The sequence below is a fragment of the Epargyreus clarus genome, unplaced genomic scaffold, assembly GCF_041222505.1.
Source record: "Epargyreus clarus isolate Ecla_fem2 unplaced genomic scaffold, WU_Ecla_fem_2.2 ptg000023l, whole genome shotgun sequence".
NCBI classification, from domain to species: Eukaryota; Metazoa; Arthropoda; class Insecta; order Lepidoptera; family Hesperiidae; genus Epargyreus; species Epargyreus clarus.
In genome coordinates, this window is record NW_027332230.1 from 8,771,643 (window position 1) to 8,791,898 (window position 20,256).

Below are 20,256 nucleotides of genomic sequence, written 5' to 3' on the forward strand. Positions count from 1 at the left end.
CGCATAGCCGGCCACACGGGCGCTGCGCCAACGCAGCGTTACTACGACGGAGTCGTAACGCTCCGTAAGTGAGTACTCCCCCGCCCGCTTCGTCTCGTGCGCTGCAGCTCAGTCGCGTATGCGCTGCGTCGACGCAGCGCACCGTGTGTACACTATGATTATTAGTATGTAAAACGACGCAGCCACAGCGCTACGTCGACGCAACGCTGACGCAACGCGCCGTGTGGACCGGCTCTTACGGAGCGTTACGACTCCGTCGTAGTAACGCTGCGTTGGCGCAGCGCCCGTGTGGCCAGCTATGCGTAAAACCTTTGCGTTGCGACGACGCAACGCTGACGCAACGCGCCGTGTGGACCGGCTCTAAAATGCGTTTATGAATAACACTTTTTGACAATAGGGAATATGCACATTTTTATTTTATTATTTTAAACCACTTATTACATCGTTTTAACATAGTAAAAAATATAAACAATTTTATTAGTGTTTGAAATATTTTTTTAAAAATTATTTAAAGTATCAATAAAATTTGACACGTTTGAACGCCGCCATTTTACGCGCTCTTTGAATGACGTCACGTAGCGTGATTTGTATTGATATTGATGATAACTGTATGCACATAAAGGTATTATTAAACGTTTTCAGGTTTCATCGCTATTTACATCATGGGAAAGGCTAAATAACCACTTTCCTAGAGTTATTGCGCAAAACCACTACTATAAATACATAATATAGTGTTTTTTCTTTTGCAAAAGATGCGAAAATACGAAAAATGTGGTGCAAGATTATAGGAAACAGATAAAGTATCTCCAAAATCGCATTAACATTTGCATTTGTAACAAACAATAACTTTAGGTAAATAATTTTAAAATATTGCATTGATCATCTACTGCGTTAGGTACTTATCGACTTCTGCATCAAAGACTATGATTTGAAACACACAAAATGTATTATAATCTATTATAATTTATAATATTACTAGTGGTGCCCGCGGCTTCGCCCGCATTTAAAGAAATAATATGACATACATAAAATGAAAAATTTGTACCTGCATTGGAATGACAGTGGTGCCATCTGTCGAAAATTGGTCTTACCAACTCGCAAACCCTCATGGGCCTCATCAAAGTTGTTGTCCAAGAGACAACAACTTTGCTAAAGATCATCACTTGATCAAATGCATAGTTTCCGATTCTATAACTACTTACGAATTAAAAATTAATTAAAAAAACCTTTTCCCACGGACTAAATTGTGAATCTAAACCATTCTCAAGTCCCCTTGAACACACACAACAAATTTCATCAAAATCAGTCCAGTCGTTTAGGAGGAGTTCAGAGACATACACACGCACATAAGAAATGTATATATAAAGATAAAGATAGGTGAAGATAGGTGATAGGCAGTAACCACTTACCATCAGGTGGACTGTATGCTCGTTTGCTATATTATAAAAAATTGCTCCTATATTATAAAAAAAAAGAAAAAAAGAGAATATTAACAAAATAAGTTATGATCAGTTAAATATTTCTGAATTGACCTACGCATAAAAACCAGATTATTCATTTTGCATATTTTAGGTAAATAGTCCGATTGTGCTTTAACAAAACTACTTTCACTCATTGTTCTTGATTATTCCTAATAATATTATATAGTAAAATCGCACTAGGTAATAAAAACACTGCAGGAATATAAATAAAAACAAATTTTCTTTCAAACAGTATGAATATCGACGCCGATAAACATCTTAACACGCTGTGTGACGTCATGTTTCGTTTCGACCAATGGCAATGCGTTTTGCAAATTTGAATTTCGCGCGCATAATTTACGATTTTTGATTAAAGTTTTAAACAATTTAATACGAATTAAAGAAAAAATAATGGTGTAGATGTAATTTCAGGACCGTAATGTACCGAGGAAAAAAATAACAAGCAAATCTAAATCACATGCATATTCCCTATCGTACTATAGCAACGTTATAAGTGTGCTATAACTTTTTATGAATAAGACCGTTATTTTTTATCGGTTCGGTTATCAGCTGTATATAATAAAACAAACATATTGTACTACTCGATTCATAGGCAATCAATAAAAATGTACTTGTTAAATTAGTCAAGGCAACACCACAAAGGGGAAGAAGATTGACAATTTGTTATAGATGTCAATGTCATTTTGTTTCCTATATATTGGTGTTGAATAAGTCAACGTAAATAGTTATAATATTATTATTTATTTCTTTACTATTACTTGATTTACTTATTGATTTGTGTTATGTAAATTTATGTGACAATGAATAAATTTGTAGCTCTGTGTAACGTAAGGCGTTTGTTCGATATTCGTGGATTTTCGATAAGAATTACAGCTGATGGAAAGGATATACCTAAGAAAAAAGTTATCGAATCCAGGATAACTTTGATTGGTCCTGACAATTCGGTGAGCATCACTGATCTCAAAAATGCTCAAAGTTTATCATTGCGACGAGATTTAAAATTAGTCAAAGTTCAGGACGAAGATTCGAAAACTAGACGGCCAATTTACAGGTGCGTTCATTGTTTTGGTTTGTCAAAAAATACTCGTTTACGTAATTTTAAATTGTTAATGTTAAATGAGTATGAAGGCCAAATTCAATTATTTATCGTTAAGAACATGTATTGAGGGCCTTCATCTTCCATTGCTTGTGTAATTTTAATCAATCAGAAATATATTAGAACTATTACTTGTTGTTTAAACGCACACAACAATTCGTTTATTATCAATTACCTCACTTATCTGATTTTAAAATTGCTTATATAACTAAAGTGTTGTAAACAATTACACAAAATTATGGTTATATGACTTGATGTTATAATATATTGCTTGTATATTTAAAGTAAGATATGTACGGAGATTAATTTTAAAATCTTGCTTTAGGTTGATGACTAATGCCGAGTACCATCAAGAGGAATTATCAAAGCGAAAAGAAAAACAAGCAACTCGCAGTAATGCTCTTAAGGGACAGAAACTCCTTACACTCACATCTAAGATTGCGGAACATGATGTCATGGTAAATGTAAACAAAATAAAGAAATTGTTAGAAAAACAATATGAAGTGAAAATAGTCATTAGTGGATCAGAAGAGGATAATCAGAATTTTGTAAGTAATCCTCATATACGTCTATATACTTCCTGTAAATTTTTCGAAATTTTATTGAAACATTTATAAGGTTCTTGCATCAAAAACAAATATGTCTTATGGTGCATTGTATCAGATTTGCAATTTTCTTGTATTTATAGAAAAAATTAACACTTATTGACAATGAATTGGCAATAACTCCTAACTCAAAAAACGCTACTTTAAATAAGAAGAAACGCTAATTTAAAAAGACATAGAACATATTGCGACACTTTAATATTTTGCTCAATTTTGAACCTAAGGACCTGGTTTCTTAAGGACGACCTGCGATACGTCATTTTAAGTCCAAATATGCAAAAATCGCTTTTTCGTAAAAAATTGAGATACGAGTTATTGCTACTACATCATCGTTATGAACAATAATTTGAAAACCACCACCAATTTGGCAACATGTGCAATGAACTTCCTCCTGAGGTATTCCCGGAGCGCTATGACATGGGGCTCTTCAAAAAAGGTGCAAAAAGAGCTCTCATTCAAAGCCGGCGATGCATTGGCGACTCCTCTGGTGTTGCAAATGTCCATAGGCGGCGTTGACTACTTTCCATCAGGTAGCACGTCTGCCTAATCGTTAGGTTATACAATAAAAAAAAAAAAAAAAACATAGTATAGTACTTGTTAAATATCATTGTATTGTACATGAATTATTTGTACCGTTTTATATTTACAGGAGAGGATATACTCCATCATAGAAAAAAATGTTAACAATGGAAAAGTACTTCAGAAAAGAAATAAGGGTAGTAGCTTGAGGTTCCAGTTTCTTCCAGTGAACAATGTTCATACAAAAACTGATAGTTCAAATGATAACAATAATGACAAAGGACCCCTATGACTAGGACTAGCTTTGCTTATCATTATTATAGCAAAATACTTCATTTGGAAAAAGTTTTACAGTTCTAAGGTAATTAAAGATGATAAAAAGAAGGAAGAACATCACATTGAATATTATAATGATTGATTGGCAAAGGAGGGATTTGTAGAAACTTTCCATTTTTTGACAAAATGATAAAACATCAATACTTAATATAAATCATGAAGTGAGATTTTATGTTAAGCATATTTATTAAATGTATTTTTGTTTATGAATATGTGTAACTTACTTCTTATGTCTTTTTCCGTATTTAAACAAAGTGTTGTCATGACTGGTTGGAATAGTATCATAACATAACACAATAATAATAAAATTGTATGTTGTAAATATAAATATGCTATACGTATTAATCTATTACTCGATATTTATTTATCAGAGCTCCCATAAACTAATTATTTTGTTAGTCTCATTGTACAAATTATGTAATAAAAAAATATGGGAGTAATTCATAATTTGGATACCTGTCTGGCATGCGGTTTGTATTGCCATGTCCTCCTTCTAAAAATAAATTAAAATGTTGAAAGGAAACAAAGTTGATGCAGCATCCATTTAATCAGTCGCTTGCTCTTACTTGTAATCATTATCTACAGCCTTAACACATATACAAAATTACAATTAGTTACAAACACTGTAAGGAAACATAAAGTTAAAGTTTTATTCATATCAATTGAAAGTATCACAGATGCTTTAGAGATCTTTAAACCTTATATGGTAGATGATTTAGCTATAACTTAGACATTAATTTGTTGACTATTTTATGAGTTAAATTATGGTGCTATTATGGAACATTTGCTATTTTACAAATGCAAAAATAAAGCTATATTATATTGTGATATTGTTATATACCTTGTTATAATAAGCTGCATCTCTACATTTAAATATTAAAGTGGTTTTAATGCATCAATACTACATACACAACATTGGAAAATTGCATGTGAATACATAATTATCAAAATATTTTACATTATTTTTACACAAATCTCCATTGATGGTAAAGACATATTTAAATAAGTCATGTAAATTTTTATATAAAAGATTTTAACTTTATGTATGTATCTGAATGCTATGATGTAATATGTAATAATGGTTATATTGCTTTACCTACTCGGTATACTCGGTATAACAATGTTACAAAAATATTGAACTCAATTTATATTAAAAAGAAATCTGGTATCTGCTTACAAACATTAAACAAGTATTTTTGCAATTGCAAAATTAGTTAACTTTAGAAACATAACTTATGAGATTTGATGAATTACTAAATTTGTTTAAGCTATGTACAATTAGTAAACCAAGAGGAGTTTTGACATTATTACAATAATATTAAAAGTAAAAGATTACAATAATATTATAAAAATATTTTTCTAACTGTCAATAAATAAAATACGGCGCGTAAATAATAAATAACTTTATATCTGAATAGGGAACACCTATTAATTGACAAGTTAAATTTATCATAGATGTACTCCAAACGATAATCATTTCTATAAATGCTCACTAGAATAAAAAAATACAATCTTTAGCTATCTAAAAGGACGTTAAAATTCGACCGGCATTCTCTAACGTTTTGCTTGCTGTGCGATCACAGTAACAGAGTATAATCCAATGATTTGGCTTACAACACTCGTGTGTGTATCTCTGTTCCTCCTGCACGCTTCAGGTAGTAAAGTGGTGCGAAGTGGTTACGTATAGACGGCGACATAGGAGTATCGGTCTCGCTCCACGGACGGAAGATCAGTGTTGAGGGTCCTGCCCCAAGTCAACAGGGGCGACACGGTGCCCACCACGGGAGCAGCGCGTGCGGCATTTTTTAAGATGTCCTGTAACAAAAATACTTACGTTGAATGTTACGTTAAAATATTATAATCGTAGGGTATCGAAGAAGACCTAAAATATGTTAAAATGTTTGATCGTTAACACGATCACGATCACGATCGTTTACCTACATGAAGTATTTCTTTCGATACTTGGCTCTGAAAATTGTTTAATAATAATTTAATGCAATTTTTGTTTTTAATAAAATTAGCTTAGTTGATTATTTTTAATATTTCTTAATGTCCCGAATTTATCTATTCATGCACATTTAAAATATTCATGATGTAGAGACAAAACTCTAGCACTTTTGAGAAAGTCCCATTGATTCGCTAGGCGGACCAATTACATATTAATGTAAAAAATAATTGAATTATCTTTAAGTAATAAGGTAGCCAAAAATTTGTTTTATATTGTATTCATACGCTTTAATATTTTAATATACATTTAATATATAATCCATATAATATATACATATTGTAAACAATCAAAGTTACAGAAATAATTACCGATAGAGCCCTAAACAACTTTTAGCATATTCTGTTTATACAAATTCGTAATTAAGTTTATGCGATTGTCTTTATCAAGTACCTATACATGGCTTAAATCTTTATTTTTAAACGGTACATACAAATATCTTTCACATTTAAGAAAAATATTTACTTTCCATGAAATCTTCATCCAAATCGGATTAATAGTAGGTACCTACCGTATCAGTATAAGTAGTATAACCTGAAAATCGTAATGTTTTGCGTTTTCCCATAATTGTAAAATATAACCATTTTGTAAAAGTATTATGCCCCATACACATGCATTTAAAATATCGATTTCACTAAGGTCGCAGCATACGTAACGTGGTAATATTTATTATCGTTCATTCGCTATGATACACGAGATTTCGTCCCAGTAACACATAACGCAATAACTGTCTTAAATAGGTACTGCACGAAAGAAAAGCGCTTTCGGCTGCGTCAAGATTAAGGAAAATCCTGTGCACGTTGGTGATGGGCGTATTAGGGCAAACATTTATTTATTTATTTTAACAAAATCCACAGCTCTTCGTAGTAAAGATTACATAGCTTATGTCTAAAACTTATAGCCAATTACGGATTTACATTTTTTAAGTACGCACTTTTTAAGTAAGTAACATAGTTCTCTATGATAGGTTTACGCCTATCGTCCGAGCTATGTCCTATTCTGGCCGTGTATATATACTGGTTATAGTACTATTATATTTCTAAAAGTTATTAGTTATTACATGGTTATTACCTTTTCTCAACTGCAAGATAAGTATCAAAATCACGTATGCTACGAACTTTCATTATAATCCGTCCACTATATTGTTCACTAAATTTGATGTCTAGACGCATTTAAATAACGGTATTTTTTAAATATAATAATAATTACAAATCCGAAGGGTCAGTCACTTATTTATTGTACCCAGTTAATGATAAATATTCTGAAGATCGATTCAAAGGTCGGTATATAATACCTACGTTACAACTAGAACGTTAACATTCAAATAGCAAAGAATATAATGGACAAGGTGTAACCAGTACCTACATTCCTGAAATCCGTCCCGACACCGTACACATGCAATTAAGGTAAATAAATATAACCTCTTATAATAAATATATTCCATGCAAGTACACTTATTTATTTCTTATTCCAACATAGAACCCATGTGTTCATACAAAGTCAGGTACTTAACAAAATGGAGTAGATACTTAATCGTCTCCATCTTAATGATAGATAAGTAACCTTCAAATCATTCAAAATTTATGAATGGATGAAAATTGTTAGGTAAATGACACAGTTAGTGATCATGCCAGAAGCATTAGTATGAGTGTTAGTTACCGCTTCCTTGTTCTCTTTACTGATTAGAACATTCTAACATCAATTTTTTAATTGAATGTCTGTATTTAGTTTTAGACACAAATTCGATTTTGCATGACTATAGTCGGGTATGTTTTGTATAATCATTACAAGTATAACGGACATTTGATTGATAACTACTGCTTTTATTTATGTTGAAGAATATTTAATAGAACATTTTATATCAATGAATTCTTTGTTTTTAATAGGATCTCTTCAGACAGAGTCATGGCATTCAGGGTAAAATTTTGGAGAGTTAATATGTGGAATAAAAGTAATTTAGTTATAAGATCATACTTAGGTATTTAGCTACAGAGATTAGAGATGTTAAAAATTCTCAAAAACTAGGGGATGGATGAAAGCAAGTAACTTACAGTATTCGAAATGGACACGTATCGTACGTGTGAAATCTAACATTAGGGCATCGTATTTGAGAACAAGTGAGCGGCGTAGATGAGACACACCATGTTACCCATGAGGGAAGATCGCCGCCGGCCCGAGCGCCGCTTGCGCCGGCACCAGCACCGGCGGCCCCGAGCTCGTGCACGCCCGTACCCGCGACTGCCGCGCCCCACCTCGCGCCGCGACGCCGCTCCGCTCGCGTCCGCGCCCTCGCCGTCGCGCCCCACGATCGCCGGCGACGATGCCGCCGTCTCCGCCGACCGGTCCGCTATCATGTGCGCTTCCATTGAGTCCAGTGGCGATTCTGATCTGAAAGTGAAATGCATGCTCATTTAATGTTAATTTCTTATGTCAAGCAGTTCTTATGTTCCTCGGCAGTCGGCCCAATTGGTGCAACCATGTTAGTTCAAAGGAGATGATTGACTAGACAGCAAGAACCCCTGTTCTATGTGAAGTTGGTTAAAGGTGTCCATTGGTCGCAACAAACATTTACCATTTATAAAAAAAATAACAAAAATATTTGTCTTTGTAAGCGTGACGTGTAGATCAATTGGTATAGTTAAGCCGTTCTGTGAACTTCCTCCAAAAAATAAGATAATCTTAAAGTAAGTCACGGAATTTGAAGTCAGTCAGATAGCCCAGAATATTGCAAATATTTCTAACGTTGCTTAACAGTCAGCCATCAAACGACCCTAACAGAACGCACTTTGCCCGAGTATTTTGCGAAACTTGTAAGAATTTAATTACAAGTGGTTCTTGGGCTATAACTAGTTTATTGACTTGTTTCATATACTCACATAGCACGGATAGCACAGTATTCGCTAAGCTGTTCCCACGTGCAGCCGTAGGTGCAACACTCGTCTGCAATGCCGGTTTGCCGCCGTCGCCTCACCACCGCTGCCGGTTGCTCTACCACTGCAACAACAATATACATGTTTAATAAATTAAATAACTTAATAATAATCACTAATGTGTTCAAATTGTTAAATGTAAGTATTAAAATTCTGGATTCGAATCCCGAGGTAAATTTTTTGCAATGTCTTATATAATGGAGATATGATAAAATAGTGGATAAAGATGTATTAATGTAAATGTTGATGATTATGGAAGAATATATTGTATTTCTGGAATTCCTTCTGAGCGTTTTCATAGCATAAAAAATGCTATGCAATAGCTTTACCGCGGCAGTCTCCGAGCGCCACACGTATTTTTAACAATTTTGATTCGTGGAAATGTGATCCCAAATTCGGGTAGGTACGCACTTTGGTCAAAATTCCATAACGTCAAATGTTTTACGCAGTAAGTCTTCTTTATTGGTTCGTTGGTCTTTAGACATCAAAGAAACATTATGGGTAATAGTTAAACTTTTATAAAGAAATAAAATGTAGAGTGAAATTCTAAGAATTCAGATATTAAAAAAATCGTAATTAGTAAAACATACATAGTAGGGAATAGATTTTGTATGATCACAAAAAAAACATTGATTCATATAAGTCATTGAAATTTGATATATTTAAAAAAAATACGACATAAAGCGAGGACATTCTAGCGTCGTTGATTGAGTAGTGATAATTGGTGATATAGATTAATGTACGTTACCAATTCAAAACAAACTATTAATGCACATAATCCTTTTATCAATAGTAAGTAGATATATATATTATGAATTGGTAATTATTGGTAATTATGAAGTATACCTATTAATTGAATCTTATATTAAATGAATAATAAATAATAAATGGCAAATTAAAGATTTTTAAGTACCTACTTTTAAGAGTTTTGGAGACCATCTAGTGATTTTACCATCATTATAACAAGCGCTAATACGCAAGCCTGGTATTTTGCCGAAGATAATTATACTGTAAATTCTTTTACCTCCGATGATTAATTGACTGCAGACCACTTTGGCTACGACCTTGGCTTATAAATGCTACGTACTAATCACGAAATCGTTTCGTGATGGTATGATAATGAGGGGTCATTATTAAATAAGAGGGTGAATAAGAAGGCACTTGTTTTTCCTGTGATTATAAGATGTAAACATTCAAGAGGTCGCTCGAAGCGCCGATAAAAACGCGTGCCTAACGTTATAAATTGCTTAGTATCTCCGTTTCTAACAGAATAAAAATAGCAACGTAGTTTTTATGATTTAATTTAACAGTTGACATATTTTTTATAGTTTAAAGTTTAATTATTTTTACTATTCAATGATCATAAGGGCTAATTAAAGTGGGTAATCATAAAATATGAACACTGTCGAGGAATTGAACAGCAGTAATACGATGTGAATAAAACAGCAGTGTGAGCATAGTGGTTAGAAATAAATTCTTGGTGGCCTTAAATGTGAAGGTTCGAGATTCGAATCCAGGGCACCTATAATTTTTGGAACTTATGTGCGTATTAGTGATTAATAGGCATTAGTTACTTAACGACGAAGGAAATCATCGTGGCTAAGCGTGAGTGTTCTTAAAACTTCTCAAAGGTGTGTGAAGTACCAATCCACACTTGGCAAGCATGTTGGATTATAGTCTAAACATCTCTCATTTTCAGAGACAGTCGTGTCCAGGTGTGGGACAGTAGCAGGTTACGACGACGGAATTAAACAACTTTGAAGTTATAACTTAAAGTAGGTATTTACTTGAATTTAGTGTAGAAGCTTTTAATTTGTAATTCGTGGGAATTAAAAATTAGATATATTTTGATCAGATTGTTATGTCAACAAAATTGTATTCATGCGATAACGACCTTTATTCGCAGTTATTATAGATAACGTTGTCACCAACCGGATATTATTGTACAATGGGTCGTATCTTTAATATATCGGGAATAAATATCCTAGAAAAAATGTTAGCAGAAGTAGAAATACGTACCTAAATAAAAAAAACTTAATTTTTTCCCCCTAGTAGAGAGAATTGATTAGCTTTTTTGTGCATCTACCTATACATTCGTTAGACTAAGTCAAACTTATAAAAAATGTAATATTGAATACAGGTATGTTATAATTATTAATACCCAACAAGGAAAAAAGCATCTACCTGGCATTTAATTACTCGTGTACAACTATGTAGCTATTAATTAGTTAATTGGATGCAAAATTATCAGTTTTACGATTTGATATAGAGCTAAGAGTAATAATTGATAACATTTTAGTTTTCAGTTTACTGCAAAATAAACTTGTAATTTATTTTGATTGAATTTTATATACCTATTCACATCAGCTATTTGCCTACAAATTCCAATCTCGTAAAGTGCCAAATAAAGTTGCGTTTAAGAATATTGGTCTTACCTGTTGGAACATCCCATGAAGGACTATTATAAACGTGGCAGACTCTGCTCATGACCTCGCCCAGTTCCCGACCGCACACCTTCACTGTGGTGGAGGCGGCGTCCGTTCTCGAGTCCCAGACCAGCGAGACTGCCAGAATAACTAGTTGTAACGCCTTGGTCACGAGCATATTCGATGCTGGAAAAGATACATTTATATTTATATTAATTATTACATATAATTTTATTTAAGATTTAAACAGAAAATGTTTTTAAATTAATACTAACAGAATAGAAACATTTTTTTGTAATTAAAAAGTGTTCTAAAATTCGGGAAGACAAGAAAAAAAATTGGCTAATAAATTTTATAATTTCGCGGTAGAAAACATCACACGTGTAAATCTTAAACCACTGTTTATGTAATCGGAGACTCGAATGTTCGTAACTCGAGTCGTTTTACGCTTTTATAGCCAAGGGTAGATGTAACTTGACACCGACACCGCCCAGTAACTATACTTTGGACTATAGTGCACTACTTTTCATTTCCTAAGTGTATCACTTTGGATGAAATGCATTTTTTACAAATTCAAGGAATCGTTTTCGTGTAATATGGTAAGTGTCGATATTTCATATTATACTCATTATGGGCATTCCCTTAACTTTGTTGTTGTCGAGGGCGTTTTAGATAAATGCCAACCTATGACCTTTAATGTATTTATATCAATAGGTAATTGAAGATGATTATATAAAAATGAGTAAGTATTTGTGAATATTATAGGTACCTAGTTAAATAACATTTAAGAGGAGAATAATTTTGTTATTGAAATATTTAAGACAGGCCAACTTGTTTTTTTTCGATGTTGTTGAAAGAAGCATAGGTACATTAGGAAAAAATTGTGATAATTAAGTTTAAGAACAAAAATCTATTATTGTTAGATTACTTTACACACAGTTGAAAAACAATAATTAATATTATTTTACCGTTAATTATCGGTATTATATTACTTACACAAAATTATTTTTTGTTTTGCACAAGCTGTTTTTAGATTTATTTTACCGTTGCGTTACCCAACAATCTATTTGAAAATAACTATAAGTGCTTTTGTTATACAGCGAGTTATATGCAGATGACTTCACCTTCCTCATTCATAAAAATGCAAATCAGCTTCTTCCTTTCCTTAAGTGGCATTCTAAGAATAGTGTAGGGTGGGTGCAGTTACATATTGCTGTTATGGTGCAGATATTACTACTATTGCGCAGAGGACCGTTAACCAATTAATGAGTAGTTGATTGGCCTGTGGGCTCGCAATTGCGGGCCACCATATAAAGGGAAGGTGATATTTATTTTTAACAGCCTCGTATATTAATAATATTTGGCATTTTAGTTTGTTGTATTTATATGTAATAATGTATTATTTTTTATTATTAGCAATAAAATAATATAATTATGTAGGTATAAGTACAAATAGATTATGGAATCTTTTGTCGTTATATTGTCTATGTCCGGAATCGTTTCTTAGTAGGTAATTTTATTTTAGGTTTCAAATTTATAATAATTTAAAGAAGTTAACTTATTATAAAAATATTACGTACATCTAGTTATATAATAATAATATATTAAATACGTATACAATGGGACATGAACTGTAGTATGCATGAACTGATCCTGTGTTACGCTTATGACCGTTGTCCTGTAAATAAACACGGCATGCAGTCACGAGTGTGCATGCACTGGGCACGACGAGTACTAGGATAGAGAATAATGACTTGTGTGTAAAAATAGTGATCGTAAACATGCACTAGACGCAACTGTGCCTGGACCCCCTTACACGTGGATCGCATGACCTTAGTGCTGGGACAACGCACTTAGTTTTTATCTGCTATAATTATATTTCTACAATAATATCGCCCCAGAATAGAAGACCTAAATAAATGTGATATTTTGACTAAACTTATCTACACTAAGTATGTATCCGGAAACGTAATAGCGTTTAATCTCGTATTTCGGCGTCCTCGTAGCGGCGCCTACGAAATATGCCTATTGTGTGTACGAAATATGCCTAACGAAAATAATTACCTTGCCATTTAGTACAATGTTATTTTAATATAACTTATTTGCTAAAATATAATTTTTATGTCTCTTGTGAATGGATTTAATAAATTTACAATTTGCAGTCGATGACATTGTATAGGTACATATAGAGGCGTTAATTTTGTCATTGTGACTCTACATTTTTTAATCATAATCATATTTCTCATAACATATTCTCACTGCTTAATCAAATTTACAATTTGCAGTCTATGACATTGTATAGGTACATATAGAGGCGTTAATTTTGTCATTGTGACTACATTTTTTAATCATAATCATATTTCTCATAACATATTCTCACTGCTTAATCAAATTTACAATTTGCAGTCTATGACATTGTATAGGTACATATAGAAGTGTTAATTTTGTCATTGTGACTCTACATTTTTTAATCATAATCATATTTCTCATAACATATTCTCACTGCTTAGCATAATATTTTTCACGTACTTGATAACATAAGGTTATATAGAACATAGGTAGTGCAGACACATTTTTATGCTGCTCCAATGTGGATTAGATGAAGTTTATACTTTTAGCGAAATGTAACTTATTAAACTGAAATGATCCATATTTCCTTTGATTATTATTATCATTTTCAATATAGGTTTTCTTTTAAATTTATGACGTAATGGATAACATCTTAAATTGATTTGTGGAAAGTAAGTATAGGTACATTTGTTTTCCTTAAAAATGTTATATTTTAAATATGTATTTTTTATTATTTTATAACATACATTTTTATCCATTTCAAAACAACTGATTAAATACTTAAATACATGACCTATATTCCAGTAAAATTAGATATAAAATGTTTAATGACAGATCATTGGTTAGCAATAGATACCTAACAATGAAACAAAAACGTAAAAAAGAAATTTAACTTTTATATTTCCATGTCCTAAAAATAATGAATAATACTATTTAATGCATGATAACCTAAATAAATTATCTGCATATATATTGAATGAAGGGAATTAGGTATAATGAAGTCATAATTTTGCGAGTTAGGTACATTATTATAATATTTTGAATGCAATTATCCATATACATAATATTATAATATATATGTATTGGTAAAATTAATTGATAGATGTTAATGTTTTTTTTATTAAGCAATATTGAACCTATAGTTAGTTCAGTTGTGGAGAAATCGGATGTATATTATGAGTAAGATACATGTAAGTGAAATATTTTCAAAACAGCAGGTTTAATTAATTAACGAATCATATTCGTGGTTAAGATAAGCTTAAAACTTGTTAAAGTGTAACAGCAGTAGGTAATTTTATACTTACTACCTATAATCAAATCGTGCCGAAATATTAGATACGATTATTTATAAAATTTACAGTTTTTTTTTACTACGTAAGTGGGTTTCTCTTCCTTCATAGTATTGTTAAAGTGTGCTTTGTTGATAAGTTTTATGTATTTCTTTTGTTATTGTTTATTTATGTTATGCTATGCATCGTCTTAAAAATACTCGTTTCGAGTATTGCATTGTTTTTTTGCTATTTATAGAACATCGTTATTTTCTGAAGTACTAGACGGTTTTAATTCGAGACGATTACTCACAAAGTCCAATTAAACGTTTAAACGCTATTTTCCTACTAATAGCGTTATTACGTGGGCCGAGAAACTGCAGTTTCTGGTAAATCTTGACCTCAATATTCACTCTCGTTAATGTATCTGTTCGTTTGAATGCTTATAGTGTCATATTGTTGAGTGAGTCCCGAGTACTGTAGTACCTATGCTTCTGCAGTGAATCGGTCACATGCGAGGCGCGTGCGTTTGTCGCCGCGCCTCTCTCGACACCGGGCGCTCGGCCGCTCCGCCGGTGCGTGTGCACTCGATTGGATAATTACATGAATCTCTCGACTTGATCTGCAGCCTTGCTGCTTATTGCTTTAGCCAACACAATACCGTACACGAACAGCCAGCCGTCGATAATCTTTTCGAAGAACTTTACGTTAAAAACTTAGGTTTCGCTTGTGCATTATTGCATTGGTAAGTATTCGACTTTCGACTCGAACGTGTTAAAGATTTTTAAGTAAGCCTTAAATTATATCACTTTTAGTATATTGTTTATATCTTAGGTAAATATTTAATGAAATCTCATAATAATTATTGGTACGGTATATTATTACAAATTGTATCGACTGTTTCTTTTTCGAATGAAGGACATATTAATTTGAAACAGAAATCTTATAATAACGCATCGTAGACAATACGTGCCTAACTTATAATGATTCTATGTATAACATTGTATCTAATTGCGATGTGTGACTTATGTTATAAAATTACATGCTATATCGTCTCGTACATGTAAAGTTAAGATAATGAGAAATTTTCTGCTATTCAGTCATAGATATATTATAGATTAATGACGTATAGGTGAAAGATACAAGTTTGATAAGGCACAGATGGATGTTACGCAAGAGTGGCGCAGACTCGCAGTCGATGTAGGTATAAACTTGATGCTCCTTAGCAACGAGACACGGTAGTACAACTAAAGGCAGACGATAGGTAACGACACAGATAATTCAAGAGTTTGTGGGGTCAAGTGTATCGTCGGCTCTCCCAATTGACGTTTTGCGACGGCGGTCAGTGGCTTTGGTTAGACAGGCGACCTAACAAAATAGGTATATGTCCAGACACCTTGTGTAACATTGTAGTGACTGCTACGTTCAATGATCGTTACACGTGAGTCCAAAACTAATGCTAGCCACGACCTGTTGTCAATAAGTCGAGCATCTCAAGGTGAAATAGGATTACTTACATTTTATTGATACACACATGTCGTTCTTGGTTAAGATATATTGATTGAACTCGTCATGACTTATAATGTATTTCTTATCTGTTAATTTAGTAGTCATTACTTACTAATACATATGCCACTTAAAGTTATAAAGATGTAGAGCTGGCAAGTGTACATACAGACACATGGAGCCCCGAAACCTATAATTCCGTTTCTAAGTTCTTTCACTAAAAGAAAACTTCCTAGTTTCATAGTTTTAAATGAACATAAATGAAATTTAAACTTTAGTGAATTTATTGAATCTTTTATGTGAAAAAAGTATTTTACACAGACGTGGCTGTTTTTAAGCAAGTAGAGCTACCTAGTACTAAATTACTACCCAATAAATAGTAATCCTACTAAAATATGTATCATATGTTTATGAGGATTAACGTTTTGTATTAATACCTTTCTCTACCAATTCTCATTTGATCAGTGTGGTAGAGTTAGCTCTAGATCTCTCTTACTTGTGGCGCGAGTTCCATGTCCTACAACAGGACATAAAATTGATTCCATAATGCACATGTACTCGTACCAAATTTCAGACCTTAACCTCTTCAGATAATATTAGTAAATTAAAAAGGTACTTATTTACGTACGCATTTATTTTTGAAGTTATACCTACTTCTTTTTGGGCTTGCGGGAAAAATTATGACAGTGTTATTTTTTTACAAATCAGATAGATTTTAAAAACCGACACTGTAAAGGTTGCTAGTAGGTAAATATTGCAAGCTCTGCAGAAAAAAAAGTTGTAGGTTTCGACACGATACGATACGTACGTACGTAAGGTACGTATAGTACCTACCTGTGTATGTTTTTTATTTCGAGATTTTTAATCTATAATACGTGATGAAAAAGAAGCTCGAGAATAGATATTTATACATCTCTTCGTATTTTAAAATATTTTGGCCAATACTTGAGTACATACAGAAATTTTACTTCTGAGTTGATTATTTTATTATTGTTTTAAAATAAATTTGTTGATATTGTAATCGTCAGTATCACAAGCCAAGTCTCAAAGTTTAACGATACGGTTTTGACAAAGAAATAAACATTGCGAGTCGTAAGGTCATAAGTAGGAATGCCCCCTCAGTGTAAGCCTTTGACCCCAGTTATTAATAACACTTTCTACACTATACCGGATACTATACGATAGGATTATTCCAGTGTCGTGGGTTCTGTGGATACACACAAAGATTAAGACACAAGCTCCCAGGCATAGAACAGAAATCTAAATTTATCATTTAGATACTTGTCTGACCGGGGATCGAATTCAGAAACCAATGAGCGCCAAACCGGTATGGTCACCGCTTTGCCACACGGACTTGCACACAATAATATTATGTAGATATACGTATATATCCGTCATTTGTTAATATCTACATGTTAAAGTGTAGGTATAATATTCCTGATATTATTGCAAAATGTATAAATAAAATAAATACCTATCACTTTTATCCAATTAGGTAAACTGAAGCGTGTTTGTTTATTGTTTACGTATATTTTTAATTATACTGAGTTATGTTTTTAATTATCGCGAACAACAACGACATTAATGAATTGCAGTCTAAAGGTAGAAACTGTTCGCAGCGATTGCAGCAGTTTTCTCGTTTATCTATTTTGTTTTATATCAATACAATCGCAATGCGGCGTTCTAGATTAATACAGAGATCTGCAAAGGAATTTTAACTTATTTATTTATTAGGTGATTTATGACTATAATCATCAAAGGCAGCAATGTTTCCTTAGTCGGCTTCAGTTATAACTTATTTTATTTGTGATAGGTTTGTATAGAAGCGTGCAGTCCATCTACTGTTAAATGGTAACTGCTACCTTTGAATATCTGTAAAAAAACCCAGACCAAACGTGGTTCTTCTACCTGATATTGGCCACAGTTGCATTGCCAAAAGACTTCCTAAAGACTAATTTAGAACGCCTTATGATTGTAAGTTTTCTACGTTTGCTACAATTTTTACTTAAAGAAAGTAAAAAAGAAAGTTATGTAGTAACTTGTTATGTTATGCTTCCCAAAAATGAAAATATAATAATAAAATTGGAATCTAAAAATACAATTTTATCGATGTTAGTGTAAACGTGGTGTACAGCTATTTATAGAGCACATAGTGTGTGGTTGTAGCTCCGAGCACCGTAGGCGCCACTTGCTGCCATTTTACCACAATCTCTATATCACATTAGGGCTGGCGACGGTATATTTTTAATTGATTTAAGAATTCAATATTTATCTAAGTACCTACACAAAGATAACACAAATAAATCGTGCTTATTTTTAGAAAATTTCTTCCAGCAGACCTGCGACTGAAAAGTATTTACACATTGATACATTTTGTATTTATGTCTATTTTCCTAAATAAAAAAATATTAAGTTTATACAACTATTGTTTTTTATAATTCTATGTCGAAATAAGATACGAGTAGATTCTTATTATCCAAACTCAGGAGAAAAAGTTTATAGAGCACATGTACCTTTCTTTGTGACAATCCCTACATCCCAAATGACTTGATAGATTTTAACATATGGGTTGGATTCGTCTAAATTGTGGAAGAATCATAGGCTACATAACTTCCGTTAGCATAAATCATATAGTGTGCTATTACTAAACCTAAAAAATATAGTCTCTAAGTTTAACCTTAATAACGTATTAGAATTAGAAATTTATAATAATATATAATTTATGTTATGTAGCCGTAATTGATACATAATTTTATGTAATTGATTGTATTTTGTATTAAATTTATTGTCAATTCAATTACAAGAAAGTTACAAAAGTAAAAAAAAAAATTGAAACTCATATTTAAGTACCTATGTATATTATGTTACATCTAGTAACTTCTCGTAACAATACAACAACAAACAACAAACAGAGCACTTAATCAGGTAGATTGCATGACCGTTTGCTACTTCGATTACATAAAAAATTCAACAACACTAGTTATATAATACGCTATGCTACGATGTGTCTACAAAAAAGTTATTGCGTAGCGTTCGTAGATCGACAACAAAAATATTATTGGGTAACACGAAAAGATAACTACTTAATTATAATTATCCTTAAAGGTTTTGATTTAAACGAATATAATACTTTTTCAACTTAAAAATCGATGTCCTGTGTAACCTTAAGAGATGATTAGTGAAATCACGGCTACGACAAACATGATTATATACATGGACACTCAATCCATTTTATCCATTTAGGACCGGGACTTAAGTGACTGAAGTGTAGGCGTTTTTGTGATCAACGTACGTAGCCACATATTTGTAGTGTCAAAATTCAATGAAGAAAACTACAATGACCTTTTGCAATTTATATTGTGTAAAGTGAGCGCTCAAGATGTAGGTTAATGGGTCTGGGAATATAGAGTAATATATACGAATTATAATATTACGGTTTTGAGTATGAGACCCATAAGTGAACGTTTCTGAATAATTTGAACAAAAATAAAACAAACTTTTCTAACATTCATTTAAGACTTAAAAACTTAGCCTTCTCACTTTGCCAATATTTTAATTCTCTATATAAGAAAGCACTATAACATTCACTGAAACGTTTGAGCATTTAAATTTGACTTGTTATTTATAAGATCTGCATTCACCGTCAAATCGTCTCACAGATTTTGATTTATTAATGTTTATTTTAATATTTCACCTGTTAATAAGTTGATTTATTATTGATTTGTACACATAATCCCGCCACTCAATGAAAAGATCGCACTCGATGACCTTAACAAAATATACATATCGTACCTTTGTCAAATAATTTGGGCGCCGTCGTCGAATTTGTCCGAGGTCCGGATCAGCAGCGCGTGGCTCGTGGCGTCAGGCGCGGGCGCTGGTTGTTAAGCGCGTTAGTCGCGTCGCGGCGTCGGTCGCAGTCGTGTCGCACCAGGCACGCTCGAGCGTCGTTCAGTGGCGCTGCGCACGCTGTCGTCGATGCGTGCGGCGCGCTCGCTTATAACAGCTGATGGG

General features: G+C 32.7%; 2 protein-coding genes across 4 annotated transcripts; one reads left to right on the forward strand and one right to left on the reverse strand.

Moving 5' to 3' along the window:
• Nucleotides 1-2,156: 2,156 nt before the first annotated feature.
• Nucleotides 2,157-4,247, forward strand: LOC140751682 (translation initiation factor IF-3, mitochondrial). Its single transcript, XM_073085684.1, has 3 exons — nt 2,157-2,532; nt 2,903-3,125; nt 3,832-4,247. Exons 1-3 carry the CDS (start codon nt 2,282-2,284, stop codon nt 3,991-3,993), a joined length of 636 nt encoding a protein of 211 aa, XP_072941785.1. The 5' UTR covers nt 2,157-2,281; the 3' UTR covers nt 3,994-4,247.
• Nucleotides 4,248-4,565: 318 nt separating this feature from the next.
• On the reverse strand, nt 4,566-20,217 carry LOC140751680 (uncharacterized). 3 transcript variants are annotated; one of them, XM_073085681.1, is made up of 5 exons: nt 20,035-20,217; nt 11,408-11,584; nt 8,919-9,036; nt 8,184-8,430; nt 4,566-5,852 (listed from the first exon to the last, which is right to left on the reverse strand). In XM_073085681.1, exons 2-5 carry the CDS (start codon nt 11,574-11,576, stop codon nt 5,715-5,717), a joined length of 672 nt encoding a protein of 223 aa, XP_072941782.1. In that variant the 5' UTR covers nt 11,577-11,584; nt 20,035-20,217; the 3' UTR covers nt 4,566-5,714. The 3 variants fall into 3 exon arrangements, with proteins under 3 accessions (XP_072941782.1, XP_072941781.1, XP_072941784.1); XM_073085680.1 differs by lacking the exon at nt 20,035-20,217 and adding an exon at nt 11,674-11,821; XM_073085683.1 differs by lacking the exon at nt 20,035-20,217 and adding an exon at nt 11,674-11,820 and having other exon boundaries at nt 8,192-8,430.
• Nucleotides 20,218-20,256: the final 39 nt, after the last annotated feature.